Source organism: Fimicolochytrium jonesii, assembly GCF_025526975.1.
Source record: "Fimicolochytrium jonesii strain JEL569 chromosome Unknown EV422scaffold_1, whole genome shotgun sequence".
In the NCBI taxonomy this organism is placed as follows: Eukaryota; Fungi; Chytridiomycota; class Chytridiomycetes; order Spizellomycetales; family Powellomycetaceae; genus Fimicolochytrium; species Fimicolochytrium jonesii.
In genome coordinates this window covers 551,192-568,135 of record NW_026515668.1, presented here as the reverse complement: position 1 = coordinate 568,135, position 16,944 = coordinate 551,192, and the positions used below count along the sequence as shown (strand labels likewise).

The 16,944-nt window shown below is 52.5% G+C and overlaps 5 protein-coding genes across 5 annotated transcripts; 3 read left to right on the top strand and 2 right to left on the bottom strand.

Moving 5' to 3' along the window:
* Nucleotides 1-106: 106 nt before the first annotated feature.
* Nucleotides 107-4,565, top strand: EV422DRAFT_7704 (uncharacterized protein). The gene is made up of 3 exons (XM_053074380.1): nt 107-578; nt 665-977; nt 1,059-4,565. The coding sequence occupies exons 1-3, from the start codon at nt 435-437 to the stop codon at nt 4,286-4,288; spliced, it is 3,687 nt and encodes a 1,228-aa protein (XP_052929971.1). The 5' UTR covers nt 107-434; the 3' UTR covers nt 4,289-4,565.
* On the top strand, nt 4,515-9,507 carry EV422DRAFT_616154 (PXA domain-containing protein). The gene is made up of 7 exons (XM_053073958.1): nt 4,515-4,820; nt 4,907-5,467; nt 5,530-5,787; nt 5,858-6,236; nt 6,289-6,421; nt 6,482-6,555; nt 6,618-9,507. The coding sequence occupies exons 1-7, from the start codon at nt 4,818-4,820 to the stop codon at nt 9,386-9,388; spliced, it is 4,179 nt and encodes a 1,392-aa protein (XP_052929970.1). The 5' UTR covers nt 4,515-4,817; the 3' UTR covers nt 9,389-9,507.
* A 1-nt stretch (nt 9,508) lies between these two features.
* On the bottom strand, nt 9,509-10,711 carry EV422DRAFT_616153 (uncharacterized protein). The gene is made up of 5 exons (XM_053073957.1): nt 10,411-10,711; nt 10,230-10,342; nt 9,995-10,156; nt 9,775-9,924; nt 9,509-9,705 (listed from the first exon to the last, which is right to left on the bottom strand). The coding sequence occupies exons 1-5, from the start codon at nt 10,629-10,631 to the stop codon at nt 9,545-9,547; spliced, it is 807 nt and encodes a 268-aa protein (XP_052929969.1). The 5' UTR covers nt 10,632-10,711; the 3' UTR covers nt 9,509-9,544.
* A 1,259-nt stretch (nt 10,712-11,970) lies between these two features.
* Nucleotides 11,971-12,546, top strand: EV422DRAFT_593037 (uncharacterized protein; the record flags this gene model as incomplete). The annotated part of the gene is made up of 3 exons (XM_053073560.1): nt 11,971-12,028; nt 12,069-12,091; nt 12,232-12,546. The coding sequence occupies 3 exons, from the start codon at nt 11,971-11,973 to the stop codon at nt 12,544-12,546; spliced, it is 396 nt and encodes a 131-aa protein (XP_052929968.1).
* A 304-nt stretch (nt 12,547-12,850) lies between these two features.
* Nucleotides 12,851-14,549, bottom strand: EV422DRAFT_562776 (Josephin-domain-containing protein; the record flags this gene model as incomplete). The annotated part of the gene is made up of 3 exons (XM_053071985.1): nt 12,851-13,036; nt 13,116-13,650; nt 13,717-14,549. The coding sequence occupies 3 exons, from the start codon at nt 14,547-14,549 to the stop codon at nt 12,851-12,853; spliced, it is 1,554 nt and encodes a 517-aa protein (XP_052929967.1).
* Nucleotides 14,550-16,944: the final 2,395 nt, after the last annotated feature.

The following is a 16,944-nucleotide window of genomic DNA, read 5'->3' as shown; positions in this document are numbered from 1 at the left end:
GTACGAGTTAGGGTTAGCTTGAATCACGTATTCATGAGCAGCTCGCGCTGTCGTATTCCGCTGAGAGGCATCGGAAATGGGCCTTGTTTACGCTTTGTCCGTTGCAACAAAAGCGATGTAAACCAATCGCTTAACCTTGCGAGCCTGAAATAGAGCCTGCACGTTGCTAAGTTTGGCAGGGCTAGGATTGCAAATCTATGAGCAGCAAACTGAAGGCTGAGTCGGCAGGCTCATATACTAGCTTTGCCTGAACGCCGCATGTTCTGGCTCACGTCGGTACGTTCCTTAGCTTCTCGTTCGGCGAAAGATACCAGTTTATACCACCTCGCCAACGGTGAGCTACAGAGGACGTACATCCTGCATAGGTCATACCTTGTAGAGTAGAGCATACCTACCCGGAACACATATTCATCTTCATAGATCGCATAGGATAGATGAGAGACACTTGGATGAAATGGGCCGCGCCCTTTGTGGGACTTGGACTTGCAGCAACCGTTGTCAACGCTCAGACCTGTTATGGTGGGAGCAATGGTGTACCGTTGGATGTATTGTTCCTGGTTGACGGATCGAGCAGTATGGTGAGTCTCGTTGTCGTCGATCAGTCGAGGCTGTTGGAGTCGATGTGTTCTGGGATTTTGTTAATGAAATGTGTCCGCATAACTAGTGTGATTACACAAACGCTCTATCTGCACAAGTATCGTCCTTCACCAGTGTGCTCAATTCGAAAAATATGACGGATGTTCGCTTCGCAGTCGCTGCGTTCGGAGGACGGCCTTCTCTGGTCCAACCTTTCAGTACCGACGCTACAGTGACTGCGGCGTCAATCGGTGCTATTGGATGCAGTCGTAATGGACAGGAAGCCGGATTGGAAGCGATCCGTGTTGCCTTGAACAGCAACGAGGGTGCTGATTTCACAAACGATTGTTTGTCTTATAACACTGTTACTACCTCTGCGAATTGCTACTTGCGCTGGCGAGGTGAGTTGTTCTCGTTTTGGCGTTGCGATGTGGACGCCTGCGACCAGCATTGGTAGATTTCTGACGCCCTTTTTGAAACAGTTGGCGCGCAAAAGACCATTGTCATGTTTACGGACGAAGACTCCGATTATCCGACCTTGTCGTCCTACCTGCAGCCGGGAATGGTGCAAAGCACTGGTGGTCTCTGTAGCGTTCCATATACCAATCGCACCGGAACCTATAGTGCCGTCACAGCAAACTGTGGTACCAACGGAAACTCCACCGACATCTACACCGGCTCTTGGGATAACCAGCAAGCCAATTGGGAACCTAACTTCAGCCCCAAGACGTTCTGGAATACAACTTCAGCCACCTACGGTGATCCTCCGACTTACCAGTACTATCGTAACTCTGCTTCCGCTTTGTCGATGGACCAGGCGTTTATTGACGAAATCACAAACACCACCGAGCTGTTGTATGCGAACAACGTCAGGCTTTCCATGCTAGTTCCTTCGATGCAGATCAAAGCTAGCTGGGCCCTCCCGCAAACGTCGTGGAACCGGTACAATGCCATGTTTGCCAATTCAGCGAGCGCCTCGGCGGATCAATATAACACCAATACCGCCGTGTACCAGTACGGTCACCCCGATCTCAATTACATGAACACTGACTACACAGGCTTCGAAGCCTCCACTACCTACTTGGCACTCAAGCAGGCGTCGTTGGGAAACAGCTTACAAGCAAAGATGCTTTTGCGGAACAACTGGATGCGTGTCTTCCCGATTACAGACATTTTTGATTCGACCGGGAATGCCGCTACCAAGACCAAGCTGTTCTACAATGCCACGATAGACATGATCCAGGCCTGCCCCCCGAATATCTTCCCGGTGACGACAACTTCCACGACTTCCACCACGACGACTACTACAACGGCACCGGCATCAACTAGCACGGTGATCTCGGTGACAACTGCTTCGGCTTCCACACGCACAGTGATCTCGGTCACCACCACCGCCTCCACTAGTACCACGACCACCACCGCTCCTGCATCGACGGTTACGGTCCCTACGACAAGCCTCGTTTCAGTCACATCCACAACAACCACTACCGCTCCTGCCTCGACAGTCACTTCGACGACCACAACAGTCTCAACCTCGGTTTCGCTTTCGGTCTCCACTTCCACGGCTACCAGCACCACCACCGCTCCTGCATCGACGGTTACGGTCCCTACGACAAGCCTCGTTTCAGTCACATCCACAACAACCACTACCGCTCCTGCCTCGACAGTCACTTCGACGACCACAACAGTCTCAACCTCGGTTTCGCTTTCGGTCTCCACTTCCACGGCTACCAGCACCACCACCGCTCCTGCATCGACGGTTACGGTCCCTACGACAAGCCTCGTTTCAGTCACATCCACAACAACCACTACCGCTCCTGCCTCGACAGTCACTTCGACGACCACAACAGTCTCAACCTCGGTTTCGCTTTCGGTCTCCACTTCCACGGCTACCAGCACCACAACTGCTCCCGCATCGACGGTTACGGTCCCTACTACAAGCCTCGTTTCGGTGACATCCACTACAACCACTACGGCCCCGGCGTCGACAGTCACGTCGACGACCACGACAATCTCGACCTCGGTTTCGCTGAGCGTCTCCACGGCCACGGCTACTAGTACCGCAACGTCCACCGCCACTACTACTGAAACCGCGACAACGACCACGACGCAGGAAGCGTCGACTGCAACGGTGACATCGGTGACAACAACTCTTTCGGTGTCGACTGAAACTGACATTGATACTGAATACTTGACCAGCACCGAGACCCTGATATCAACTGAAGTGGATAACGTTTACTACACGAGCTACTCCACCGTCACTTCGATTAGCGTCAGCGTGGAGCCAACCACGGTTACGAGCACCACCACCGCGGGAGCTATTACAATCGTAGAAGTCAGCCAATCGACTACCACAACTACGGCGCCCGCTAGTACCGTTACCGACACGAGCACCAAATCCACCACGATTACCGACACGGAGACGGAAACGGCTACCGTCACTGAATCTACCACTGCCACTCAAACCACCGTCAGCTTGTCGATCAGTGTTGCTACCACTACCGCCACAGCCACTGAGACCACCACGGACACCGAGACGACTACCGCATCCACTACAGATACCAACACAGAAACCGAGATAACTACCGCAACAGCCACTGCCACTGAGACCACCACGGACACCAAGACCCGCGACGTCACCCAGACGGAGACAACCACTTTTTCCACTACAGCGGCGGCGATCACAGTCACATCCGAATCGACCACGACGGCAACCGCGACAACTACCGAAACGTCAACCGAGACCCGCACCGAATCTGACACGACCACGGAAACTACTGTCTCAACCCGCGACGTTACTCAGACAGAGACAACTACTTTTTCCACTACAGCGGCGGCAATCACTGTCACATCTGAATCGACCACGACGGCGACCATGACCACTACCGAAAAGTCAACCGAGACCAGCACCGAATCTGACACGACCACGAAAACTACTGTCTCAACCCGCGACGTTACTCAGACCGAGACAACTACTTTTTCCACTACAGCGGCGGCGATCACAGTCACATCCGAATCAACCACGACCGCAACAGCGACAACTACCGAGACAAGCATCGAATCTATCACGACCACGAAAACGAGTGTTTCGACTCACGATGTTACTCAGACCGAGACGACTACGTTTTCGACTACGGCGGCTCAGGTTACCGTTACATCCGAGTCGACCACGACGACAACCGCCACGGATACCGTCACAGATACCGAGACGGAGGCCATCACGGATTCTACCACAAAAACCGAGACATCGAGCGCCACGACGACTGTCCACGAAACTGATACGGTCACCTCGACCGTACCGGTCAGCACGATTACAGTGACGTCCACGGAAGTTCAGACAACTACTTTCACACCGTCCCCAGTTACGGTCACTCAGACGTCGACTCTGTCTACTGCCGCGGTGACTGAGACACTGGCCGTAGCTACAGTCACCCACACGCTTTCCACGGTGACCGAGACCCTCTCGACGGTCACTCAGACTCTTTCCACGGTGACTGAAACACTATCGCTTGCTACGATCACGCAGACACTTTCGACGGCGACCGTTACCACTACAGCCACTGCCCAGCCGACCACTCGCGTTGTTACAATGACCAACACAGCTGCGACCACAACAGTGACCGCCTCGGGCCGGGTAGCCACACTCTATGCTATGGGTGGTGGCTGGGGAAAACAAGTCTCGCTTGCAGTAAGCACTACTAGTGCCACCTGAGGAAAGGCATTTGGTTGATATTCGTATTCCACCGAGTAGCACTTGGAGAGGGACCCATAGGTGCATCGGTTATCCTCCTCCTACGTTTGACATTCATTAGAATAGGTAGCGAAGCATAGTTGGCCTCAAAGCCCCGACATTTTTGTAGCCTGGAAATTACGTTCTGCACCACCTTGAAAAAGTTTAAGTGGCGATAGTCAGGGTTGACGGCGCTCTGACCCAGTAAAGCGCTTTGTCTGTTTTGGCGTACGATACGGGCGATATCTTCCTGCCCTCTCCTGTAGAGTTCGATTTCGCTTCGATCGACAGCTCGAATCTTGTCCTTCGAGCGTAGGATTCCAACCCGGTAGGATTGTTGTACTCGGTGGAATACGAATATCAACCAAATGCCTTTCCTCAGGTGGCACTAGTAGTGCTTACTGCAAGCGAGACTTGTTTTCCCCAGCCACCACCCATAGCATAGACTCTCGGCAACGTGAACCTGACGTCGCAGTTCATTGTGCCAATATGCCGTAGTGCCGTATTACACATGGTGAAAACTCAACACAATGGTGCAGTTCTGAGCGGAGATAGATTGCTCACATGCGTTACTTTTTCTATCATCCCACCCTTGGACAGGGAAAGTCGATCGGAACACATACGAAATCCCTATCGGCGTCAGGAACTCACTTTTTCCGTTGCGAAAAGCAATCACAAGCGTCACGCGTTGAGCGGCATAGTAGCCGTCACCCTCTTGAAAGATTCCCACCCTTGGACAGGGAAAGTCGATCGGAACACATACGAAATCCCTATCGGCGTCAGGAACTCACTTTTTCCGTTGGAAAAGCAATCACGACTCTAATTTCTCCCATGGACAGCGGACTAGCACATCCTGACATGGTCCAAAGCTTGCAGCCACTTGAGGAACCGCTCACTGGGAGGAAAACCACGCTGCAACTCGCTCAAGAGAAAGGACAACAGCTGCGGGACGCTCTACCGCCCGCTATTGGAGACAACTTGTCGCTCCTGGCGCTGGCATTTGTGTTGTCTCCTCGGCTTTTTGTTATTGCAGTGGGCTTTGGCGTACCCGTATTCTTGGGCATGGTTTGGGCAGAGTCTTCCAGAGGGGTCTTTCATCATTCCCTTCTACGCCGCTCGTCGCGGAGTCAGCCAGAGATACCCCATCCTTTCGAGCATAAGGTATCGATCCCGTCTTGGTTGCGCTTTGAGTCGGCCTTCATTAATGATCTGTGGCGGACAAGAGTTCTAGCTTTGACGAGGGAAAGCGGAATCTACCCCCATCCGTTAGCTCTGCGCTCCATACACTCATTGGACATGTTGCCCGGGACTTCATTGAGAACTGGTTTTCCCTCATCAATCACTCTGGAAGTCCCGCCTTCCCCCAAGCCGTTCAGACAAGCCTGAATCACGCTTGTATTGAATTTGGAACGGCTCTCGGCAACGTGAACCTGACGTCGCAGTTCATTGTGCCAATGTGCCGTAGTGCCGTATTACATATGGTGAAAACTCAACACAATGGTGCAGTTCTGAGCGGAGGTAGATTGCTCACATGCGTTACTTTTTCTATAGAGAGAATACCGCGAATTCGAAGCGAGCTCCCTGGATATCGAAAAGTACCTGACTAGGAACACATCGTCTCCTTTCAATCGCCACTTTACCAGACGGAAGGTGATAGAGCATTTACGCGGCTTGTCAATGTTGCTTTGCGTAAAGCTCCTGCGGCGCTCGGACCGTTCCCCGATCGTTTTCGAATTCGCGCATGAAATAGTCGCAACTTCGGTACTTCTGCCCGTCGTGGATCTATGTAGCAATCCGGACTGGATCAACGCGCAGATCGTATACTACCTGAAGAAGTCGCAGGAGAAGGCTGAGAGGAAGCAGGCGGAACGAAAACGCACGAGCGACGTAAAGACAAGCCAATCTGCGGGAACCGAGGTGTGCGTGAAAGGTGCGTACCGCATGCTACTTCAATGTCACCGATTGGGGCTAAGGGTGAGCAGTTCTTGAGGCAAGACGACTGCCGATAGCTGGGATGAACGAGCTATATTGCTCGGTGTTGTGTGGAACAGAAGTGCAGAAAACTCGCCGAATCAGCGCGGAATCAAGTCCAATCTGGATGGAGGAGTTCCAATTGTGAGTGTGGGAACGTGTGTTAGTTGCATTACTCACGGTGGTGGCTTACGAGGAGAGCAGTCATAGGAAAGGCGGAGAGACTAGCGGTGTCGACGGGATTGTTATTGACATTGTGGAAAGTCGGATGATCAAGGGTAGGTTGAGAAGCCGTGGCACAAAGCATTGCACATCGCAGAGGACTGACTGGAAGTCGCAGATGATATAATTGGAAGCGTATACATCCCGTTCAACGCTCTTTCGGCCACCCAGCCATTGAAAGGCTGGCGACAGGTGGACACATCGGAAACGCGGTTCGCCGGCGTTACCAACGCCGAGCTAGCGTTGGAAGTAACACTGTCGGCCCCAGAGGTGGTGGACATCGACAGTCTCACCGGAGCATCCACCCCAATCACAAAGAGCGACCTGAGCCCCGACGATATCCTGATCAAAAACCATGCACTGGTGGAATTCATGGAATACATGAACACCATCAAGGCATTCAAATATGTCCAGCTGTTTATTATGATTGACTCCTACAACCGCTTCGCGCAGTTGGAGCTGACTGGTCAGCCGGCCCACTCTGAGGCCTCGGTTTGCGAAAGTCTCAGAGCGGATGCTCAATCCGTTCTGGAACGGTTCTTGGACAAGAAATCTCCGGACTACGTCGATCTGCAAGCTCCGGAGATGGTTGCAAAAGTTACGCGAGCAGTTGCGGAGAAGCCGGACGCGGATGTTCTGAAGCCTGTGCAAACGCAAATCTTGCATATTATCAGGAACAGATACCTAGAAGGTTTCAAAGAGAGTGAACAATTCAAGGGATACCTTGCGCAACTCGACATTGAGCCAAAACAGGTTCCTGAGCAGTTGGATGCGCAGCCGGGGAAGGCATCAAATCCGGGGTCTGTGGCAGCCTCCTCCCCTGCCCGGGGAACGGACGCTGCTACTAAGCCGTACACCGCAAACGATGGAATCGAAATGGACCATTCGGCGAGCTCTCGATCGCGGGCATCGGAGGCTTCGGAAACTAGTACCTCCTCCAGTGTGGGGAGCAAGGTGAATGGACTGGAAACGTTCAATGACAGAGTGCCAACCCTGAGCGTGCTTGAAGCCGTAGGCGACGCTGAAGGCCTGGCCGGAGGTAAGCCCGTCGAGTCCGACGCAGAGGACACAGTAGCAAAGTCAATCCATGCTGCCGCTATGGCTCTGGAAAAGCTCGAAAACGAAAACACTGGGGATATCAGCGTTGTTGAAAGCGTTATCGATAATCTCCGCGAACAAGTGTCGCACGTCGATGCTCTTATGCGAAGGTCCACTGACCCGGACCAACTAGCTGATCTTGCAAGTACGAAACTGCAACTGCAGACGCAAGTGGAAGAACTGGCGGATCTCGTGACCCAAGCGGAACAGCAGACTCTGCTAGCCGTTGATCTCCGCGATATCAAAATTAACATTTTCGATAACACGAATCCGGAACTGGATACGGGTGAAAAGAATATATTTCCCTTTGGAGGAGGAATGGATCCCAAAAGCATCCAATTCATCGTTCAGATCGAGCGATTGAACGGTGGAGGGTGGATGGTAACTAAGTCATATTCAGACTTCGTGTCTCTGAACGATGAACTCCTCCCCCTCTTTCCGAAAATCCGAAAGGCTGCCTTTCCGAAGCGCAATCGAATTAGAAGTCAGCAGAATCGGGATGAAGTCGCCCGAGACTTGGAGCGTTGGGCGGGAATGGTGATTCCGGACGCTGCTATCTGCGAGTCGGGGACGCTGCAAGAATTCCTGAAGCCTGAGAATGTGCAGCGAGAGGAAAGCACCGCCAGGGCGCAGGCGGCATCGAAAGTATTCGGGACTTTCAAGTCAGCTGGCAGTCTTTTACGAAAGGTGGCGGTGGCTACCCCCTTGCGTGCGGCGACATTTGTGGCCGGCGAGGTTAACGCCGCGGTTACTGGTGTCGCACAAGGGGTCATGAAGGCCGCTGATAGCGCTGTCAGCACTTTACCTAGAGCACGGAATTCCATTACATCCCTCGACCAGCTGGCGACTCCTCAAGACAAACATGCACGCATCCCGGAGCGGGCTTCGTCCCTCAAAGATTTGGCGACTTTAGCTCCTCTCTCGGAGATAGTGGGCGAAACGCAAGAAAAGCTAGGACCATCGCGAGAAGAAGGTCGCACGTCGCTCGATGGCACAGCGACCCAGTACTCGGAGACAACGGCCACCTCTACCGTCTTGTCCATGCCGACAAACAGATCCTCTTCGCCTGTTCGACCGCCCACCAACTCAGGCACGCCCAATATTAGTCCTGGCCGGCCGCTGAACCCTAAAGCGTCTAATACCGCGGCGAAACCCATCCTGACCCCGGGAGAGGTTGAGACCATACTGGAATGCATCTTCGGAACAGTCGAAGAAGTATTTGCACTGTCGGACCCGGCGCAGTGGATGCGGCAGAAGGGCTTGCATCTCGCCAAAACGATCCTGCGACGAACATATGGGGCAACCATTTCCGCTGCCTTGCAGCAGAAACTTGCAGCTGCAACCTCTGAGGAAACCATTGCGGCGTACATCACGCAGGTGGACACCATGTTCTGGCCCGAAGGGATCTGGTATTCCTCACCTCGGCCGAACGGCGTAGATGCCGACAAAGCGGACTCGGCAACTCCGGCGAGCAAGGCAACTACGAGCTCACCCACGGCGGGAGAGGCGAACAAGGTTGCCACGAGTGCGACATCGTCCGCTACTTCAACTACCGCGCATACCCCAGTACCCACCGCTGCAGACATCAAAAGGGAGGCGAAGAATCTATTCATACACTCGACGGTGGGTCTGGATAATGTGTCCCGGGTTGTCGGCAAGTACAATGCTGTCACCGGGATGACACGCTTGTTCAATATGCTGCAACATCGGGAACTCAACCAGCACCTTGTATGCGAGATTCTTGACCGTGTGGTAAAAGGGGTTTTGGAAGGATACGTTCATGATGAATAGGTCGTACGTATGGAATCTGGAAGACCATTGAAGGACTTTGCTTTTGGAGTTGTAGTCGCTAGTTGAGAGCAAGTATGTAGCAAATAGAAAGGTGCCGATACAATCACGTTGAATCCATGTATTGTGACTGAATGAATGTGAATGATCTATTGCGCTTTACAACATGAACCCAACGTTCAAGTTCTTTTGCCCCGTTCCAAAGTACATTGATCCCCAGCGAGACGGACTGGAGCTATGAAAGAATGTATAGCCCGGCCACAGCAGATTCCGCAGGATAACAACGGACCCCATTCGCTCGGTTTGGCATGACCAGACACCTGGAGAGATCACCATTGACTTTCGTCAGTACAAAGCGCGCTTGCCATTTGCGTGGCGATGGCACGCACCTTTCGGACTGTCCCCGGAAATACTCTCGAAGATATCAATGCTCTCGTCAAAAGCGCCCGCTCGCTCGAGTAGTGTCTTTCTGTTGATGTTGAACCCCTCCCGAAAGTGAAGGTAGTTGGTAAGCTGCCCGAGCTCAGATCTTGGAATGCCTGATCGATTACAATGAGGTTCAATAAACGGATGTGCGATGTCGGCATCTGCGAAAGCAGCTAAAGTTACCATCGAAAGCGGGGTTCTTTCGTAGTTTGTGCAGGTTGTCACGGTAGTAACTTCCACGCGGCACCACCTCGGTCTCGTAGTTAATCAAGGCCACCGTAGCCGCTAAACGCTTCTCTTCATTCACAGTTGCCTCCTGCTCCCCATCCGGTAGACTTTTGTCCGCTATGACCATCATGTTTCGGCGTGAGTACGGGGCTCGTCGTAAAACTTCCAAATGAGGAGTAGTGAGACACACCAATAGCATACTCGAAAGCCGGGTCGCCAGAAAATCGTCCTTCAATCTGATTGACCTTATCAACATCCGCGGGCGCCACCTCCGGAAGCAACAACCAGTTGACTAGATCAATACTGGAGAGGATAGATGCTTCATCAGCTTCCGAGACATTTCAGCGTTCTGCAGCCTACATCATCCATACCTGTAGAAGAACTTCCTGGCAAACGGATTATCGCCCACGGCCTGCGCAATTAAATAATCCCTCTGCACCCCCAAAACCTTTCCCCACAGCCATATTTCATCCAGCTTTTCCTGGTCCTTCTTCACTTGGAGGGACGACCGAAGTGCTGACCTTTCCTCAACATTCAGCGTGAACCCGGCCAGCGACAGATACGAGATGTCCTCGAGATTGAGAAAGGACATTGGACTGAATTAGCGATTGACGCAAAGAATCTATGCCTCCAACAGCTCCTGTGAACGGGCGATGCAAATCAAGAGTTCCCTTATCGCAGGCATCCGTCGAAATTCGACGTCGGAAGCAAAACGCGTCCATCACGTCAGCAGTGCGATTATAACGTCATCACCGGTGTACAGTACAAGACTGACTAAACCCATGCCCTTCGGCACTGTATGGGGTTAACTATGCTATCCTATGGGTATACGTGCAGGATGCTGTGCACGGGGGGGTTTTCCACAGCCAACGCACAGAACTATCTCTACGACATAATTCTGGCTCACTCTCTGTCTTGACCAATTGACCTTGACTGGCAACCGAGACCGAGTGCGAACATCCCTATTCCCAGTTCAGAGTAGCGTCCATTAGCCATTGTTTCAAGACAACCACTCTGCGGCACTCAAATGTCATACATACCCACAACTGAGGTCCTTACGCCACGTATTCGGTGCACATTTCTCGCTATGAGGCGAGGTCTGTGGGTTGATACTGTATTAACAGAGGAATGGGTTAGACTTGCGGTTCTCTCTCTCGACGCTCATGAAGAATAGGGCGGGTATATACCTGGCGGTCTCCGTTGGTTGTGTTGTATATGCAATGGGGAGCTCTCCCCCGAAGAAACAAGGGGGGGGATGCCAACGGCCGCTTCCTTTTATGCTTGGCTTCAAAGCCTTGGAAGTCATTCGCCGCCTTCCTTGCCAAGTTGATCGATAACTGGCCTTCCATGAGGTTCCTTTTTCCGTTTTTCCAGCCGCCGCAAATGTATCAGGTGTACCCCTGAGAGGTGTATTCGGCCACTGGGGAATTGTCCCTTCTACTCTACTCCACGTTCCTGGTTCATGACATTGACGCCTTTGTCAATGGACCATCGAACAATGTCAACAATGTCAATTATACGTCCCCCCGCCAATCTATTCAATCACACGCACCTGAAGCAGAAGAAGCCCCGCCCCATTCGTCCTTTATCATCACAACATAACTTAGATCTACAGGGGTTAGGGTTAGGGTTACGCCCTAACCCTAGAGTAACGGCTTATAAGGGTTAGGGTTAGGGTTAGGGTTAGGGTTAGGGACATAAGACCAGACTGAGACTAGTCAATGACGCCAGGCAACGCATTTAAGGGGTTAGGGTTAGGGTTACAGATGCGCGAATAGCTTACAGTTAGGGCTATTATATATACCGCGCACTTCGGCTACGTAGGGTGCAGTTTAGTGGGTTTTGCCCCCGTAACCCACCCGATCCAGAACCCACCAAACTACGTACAACCCCAACTGGTCCAACACGTCGTGAGCGAGTTTTGGCCCCTGATGTCCATACCACATCTGTTTCTAACAGCTCTGATGGTGCTCCTCACAGCTGTCTCACGTCATAATATCTGCATCCTCTCAAGCTTGAAACAGTTAAGAAAATCACGTCAAACGAGATCAGGTGCGTAAATTCATGTGTGATATCCTCTTCCACGGTTATACAATGTGAAGTCACGGGGAAAAACATATCCTCGCAACGTCTGAAACAAGTTTTGAATTCCGCGCGTTGTACTGTACACTGCTTCTACTGCGCGTCCACAGCCCACCAAACTACAGTACTGTACACTGCTTGCGCGCGCGTTTGACCCACCATCTCGCATTTACAAACCCAAAATCACCCTAGCCGGTGCAATTCCAAACCCAAAATCACGCCCAGCATGGAGCAGTTCTCCAGCCCCACCCTACGCGCTGCAGAGGAGTACCCTTGGTCCCCAAGATCGCGAGGAATTTCAATTGGAAATGGCAGAAGAAGACTACGACCAGGCATTCACTGAAGCAATTGAGCGGGAGAACGTGGATATTTCGGAAGAACAGGAGATAGAGGCCCGCTTAGGACTAGGAAGTGGTTGTGTGTAGTTTGGCGGGTTTTTTTTTGAGTGTAGTTTGGTGGGTTCTGGGATCCGGTGGGCTACGCGCGGAAAACCCACTAAACTGCACCCTTACCGCCAAACAACATGATAATCAACTGGGAGGATGAAGAGTACGATAGCAAGCCGGAGGCAGTGTCAGATCTATAAAGCTATACTGCTGCTTCTGTGATACTGCCATGATACTGCCGATTTCTTCTACTGCACAATACTGCACAATACTGCCGTGATAATGGAGATACTTCTGCAATACCCTCTTCCCTCGTGTTCCACTAACTTGCACCCAACTCTTCCTACTGAGCACCAGAAGGACCGGCGGCAGCGGAAGGACCGGCGGCAGCAGAAGGACCGGCGGCAGCGGAAGGACCGGCGGCAGCGGAAGGACCGGCGGCAGCACCAGTGGCAGCGGCCGTAGGCAGGGCGCCGCGAATCGCGAAAACATAAAACCCACGTGTGGCCAACCTGCGAAGCAAGTGATTCTGTGAAATCACAATCAGCATCAGGTATGGTTGAAAGAACCTCTCAATCATAGAAAGGTGCCCTCAAAATAGCACTTACCAACTCTTGTGTGCCCATCCGCTGGTGGGTAGGTGCAAGGGAGTCGAGGTTATACCACACGCCACGAACACGACGGTATGCCACCCAATGGTGGTTGTGGTACACTATGAAGGCATTCTCAGTGTCCGCGGGGGTGGAGGTGTTGTTGATCGCCAGTTGTGCCATTTGCAAGCCTTGATTCGAAAAGGCTCGTACCAGGACGCCCACATCGTAATTGCCATCCGGGCTCCAGTACGTGCTTCGGGCTCCGGGTGCGGGTGTTGTTCCACGCTCAATGTCCAGTGCGCGGCCGATGTTGTTCATGGTTGCTTGAGTATATATTGGACCTTGGAGGACATTGTTGACCGCATGCAATCCGCAAAGCAGTTTCCGCTGCCGTTCATGATATACTCCGTCGGTCACAGCCTGTGAAGGGCCAGTCGTTGCCGTGGCCTTCTGCTTCTTGTCCTTTCCGCTTGTCTTCTCCTCCTCCGCGGTCCGCTTTCCTTTCCCCTTCTCCCTGGCCCTCTCCTTTTCCGCATCGGTGGCTGGGAATCTGTTGGGATAACCGATTGGTTAGACGCTGGGCAAACGTATGCTTTTTACTATGCCAAATACCCACTTGGTTCCTGGGGGGAGTGGAAGAGGTCCTGTCTTATCCGCGGTCTTCACAAAGGCATCTGCTTTGCCGCACTTCTTTTTGTGCCACGCCGCATAAGGGCTACACCCTTTGCCCTCATCCTTCAACTTGCTCGGCGCCATATTCCGTGCCGAGGAGTAGGTCCTTCCACACCTTGTACAACGCCACTTGTGAACACGCAACTCCGCAGCGTCCTTAGCATAGATGTTGTGGGAGATTGGGATCTCAATATCGACCCTCGCCTCCACCCACTCCACCGCCGAGTGGAATTGGTGTTTATGCCTCTTCTTTTTGTCATCCATGGGCGGTCTCTTCATGTGCAGTTGGATCCAGAGGTGTAGGAGCCAGTGCAGCAAGACCCCCACAATCTCCACCCGGGGCTTCTTCTTCATGATTGGCTCGCTGAGATGGATATAGTGCCCACTCCCGTTCCTGTGCTCTCCACAACTTCCCGGCTGGTACGTCATGTTCTTCCACCACGTGACGTCAACCTTGGTGGTGAGCTGGTTGTACTCAAAGAGGAACTCGTTAAACCGTGTGTACTCCCTTTGGAGATCCGCATCGGTCTGGATTGGCCGCAGGGTGTCTAGCTCGGCGTCGCCCGGGTTCTCGCAGCACAGCTTTTCAATCCGCCTCTGTTCTGCGTGCTCTTCTCTGAGAGCTTTAGCCGCTTCCAGTGCCTTTCCAATCATTTCTTCCTCCTCCTTGTCTTCCGCCTTATCCTCCCATTCCCAGCCAGCCTCTTTGTCTTCCACATCGAATTCCAGTTCCGGTTCTGACTGAAAGTCCAGGTCATAATCGTCAAAGTCGCTCATAATGCTGGGAATATGCCTGTTATGAGACGGGAAGGTCAGGTCAGATGCTGGTCAACGGCAACTGCGAGCGCGGTGCTGTCAGTCGCCTCGCCCACCTGTTGTTAAGAATTGAATTCAGAAAAGAGAAGGAGCCGTCGCGGTGTTGTGCTTGTAAGGTAGCGGGTTTGCTTTATGCCGTATCGGTGAGGAGGAGGCGATGATACATCGGTTGTGTGTGCACAGGCACTGGGGAGGATGTAGGGAAGGATGTTTAAGTATTTACGTATGTACGTACCGCAGGGGAGGACGTTGAGAGTTGCAACGACTTCCGTGAAATCGATGACCGCTCCCGAAACCACAGCCCTGCGAGCGTGAGCCTCACCTGTTATCCTCGCAGCGTTATCTGTACAGTACATGAGTGAGTAACAGCCAATAACAACCTTCCGCGCGAGTCAACGTGCGCAAAGCCAACAACAGCCCACGGATCTAGACACTACGGGCCACGCGTTCCAATTTATGCATGCGTTTATGCATGCATAATGCAAACTGCGTACTTAGAACGAACTTACGTATATTTACGCATATATTGATGCATAAACGTTCCCATATGCATACGTATGCATGAGCAAACAAAACATTGTAAAGACCCACAAGCGCTATGTACATGTTCATGTTCATATACATCTAAAAAGGCATCCCGTCAATAACTTGGATAAGGACTTGAGGATTGGACAAGGTAGCTCTTTCTGTTGCGGTACTTATTGTAGTTGTGCTGTTCAGTTAACACCCACGAAGCGCCGAGCGCGACAGTAGTTACCACGCCGCACCGAGTGCGACAGGGGTCATAATCTGAACAAAGAAGTTGTCTGGGAGTGGGAATTGAACTCGCGACCTGCACGTCTGCAGGGAAAGCAAGATTCAACTGTGCCAAGCGCCAGTGTTATCAGAATGCAAATCCAGTACCAGAAGGGTGTAATTCCACTGTTAGATACTGTATGTTTGTTTGTGAGGTAAGCATGCGCGTGAGACTTTCCTCCGTCAGAGGCTGTCGAATTTTGACGCTAGCTCTCTCCCTCACCTCTCTCCCTCACCTCCCTCACCCAACCGCCGTCGAACTCCGATAATACGCCCTCACCGACATGTCAAGCCACAATCCCGGTGCCGTGCGGCTTCCGCTACCGCGGGGAAGCGGCCCTCTAGGGATTATCGGGGATGGGAACTGCCAGTTTCGCGCGGCTGCATTCTGCCTGTGGAGCAACCAACAGCAACACGGCGACGTCAGAAGAGCGCTCATTGAACATATGGAGGCGGAGGCTGATGGACGGCTTAATTATCGGAATGCGTTTGACAGGACCTTACTTGCCACTCAACAAGAAGATCAAGGGTATCAAGGGGACGGTCAACCGCTGAGCTTTGAGCATTTTCTTGAGGACATGGGGAGGGGTGGCGTGTGGGGACGAGACCTTACGCTGGGTGCACTGGCCAACCTTTACCTCGTCAACTTCGGTGTGTTCATTGCCCCAACGGATGGAGGTGGAGGCTACTACTTCCATAAAGTCACGCCGGAAATGGGACCTGCGGCCAGCACATACTTCCTTACCTTTGATGGGAATCACTACGATGTGCTGGTCAAAAAAAGCACTGGGGACCCCATTCAAGCCTTGGACAATGTGGACGATGGGTGGGAAACAGTGCGCGGGTATCGCGCAACGAAAGCATCGAAGAAGCGCCGCGTAAGTTCCGACACAGAACCTGAAAACGCCTGTAGAGCTAAGCGCCGTGCCGCAGACACCAAGCTACGGCATCTTTTTGACATGGGCAACGGCAAAGAACCCGATGAAATACAAACCCGGTCCATTTCACCTGAGCCTGGTTCAGACTTTGCAATGGTATTGTCTGATTCCGACGCAATTCAATCCGAATCCGAATCCGACGTTGGAGGAAGCGACGACGACAGGATGGATTTCACTGATATCAACGTTCCTGCCAATGAGGATATGCCCGGTACCGGTTTGACCTCGGATGATGAACCACTGGTTAGTTGCCTGATTGTGGTTGTGTTATGTTCCATTGACATGTTTTGCTGATATGCCGAACATATTTAGGACAAGAGACAGAAGCGTCTTCAAAGAAACACGCGCCAACGGGACCAGCGTGCGCGTGCGCTGGGTAAACGGGGATGGATTGAGAGTACGAACCCTGACGCAGAGGCGGGGTTCAGCACCAGTGCCATTGAGGAGATGCAGGGTACGGATTCCGCTAATACATCTGACGAGGAGCCACAGGTTGGTTGAATGGTCGGAGGGGGGCGTTCTGCAAGTAATTTAATGTGCAATTACGGACCCCTGCAGGACCAGAAGCAAAAGCGCCTTCAGCGGAACCAACGGGACCGTGAGAGGCATGCAGCTGCCAAGCG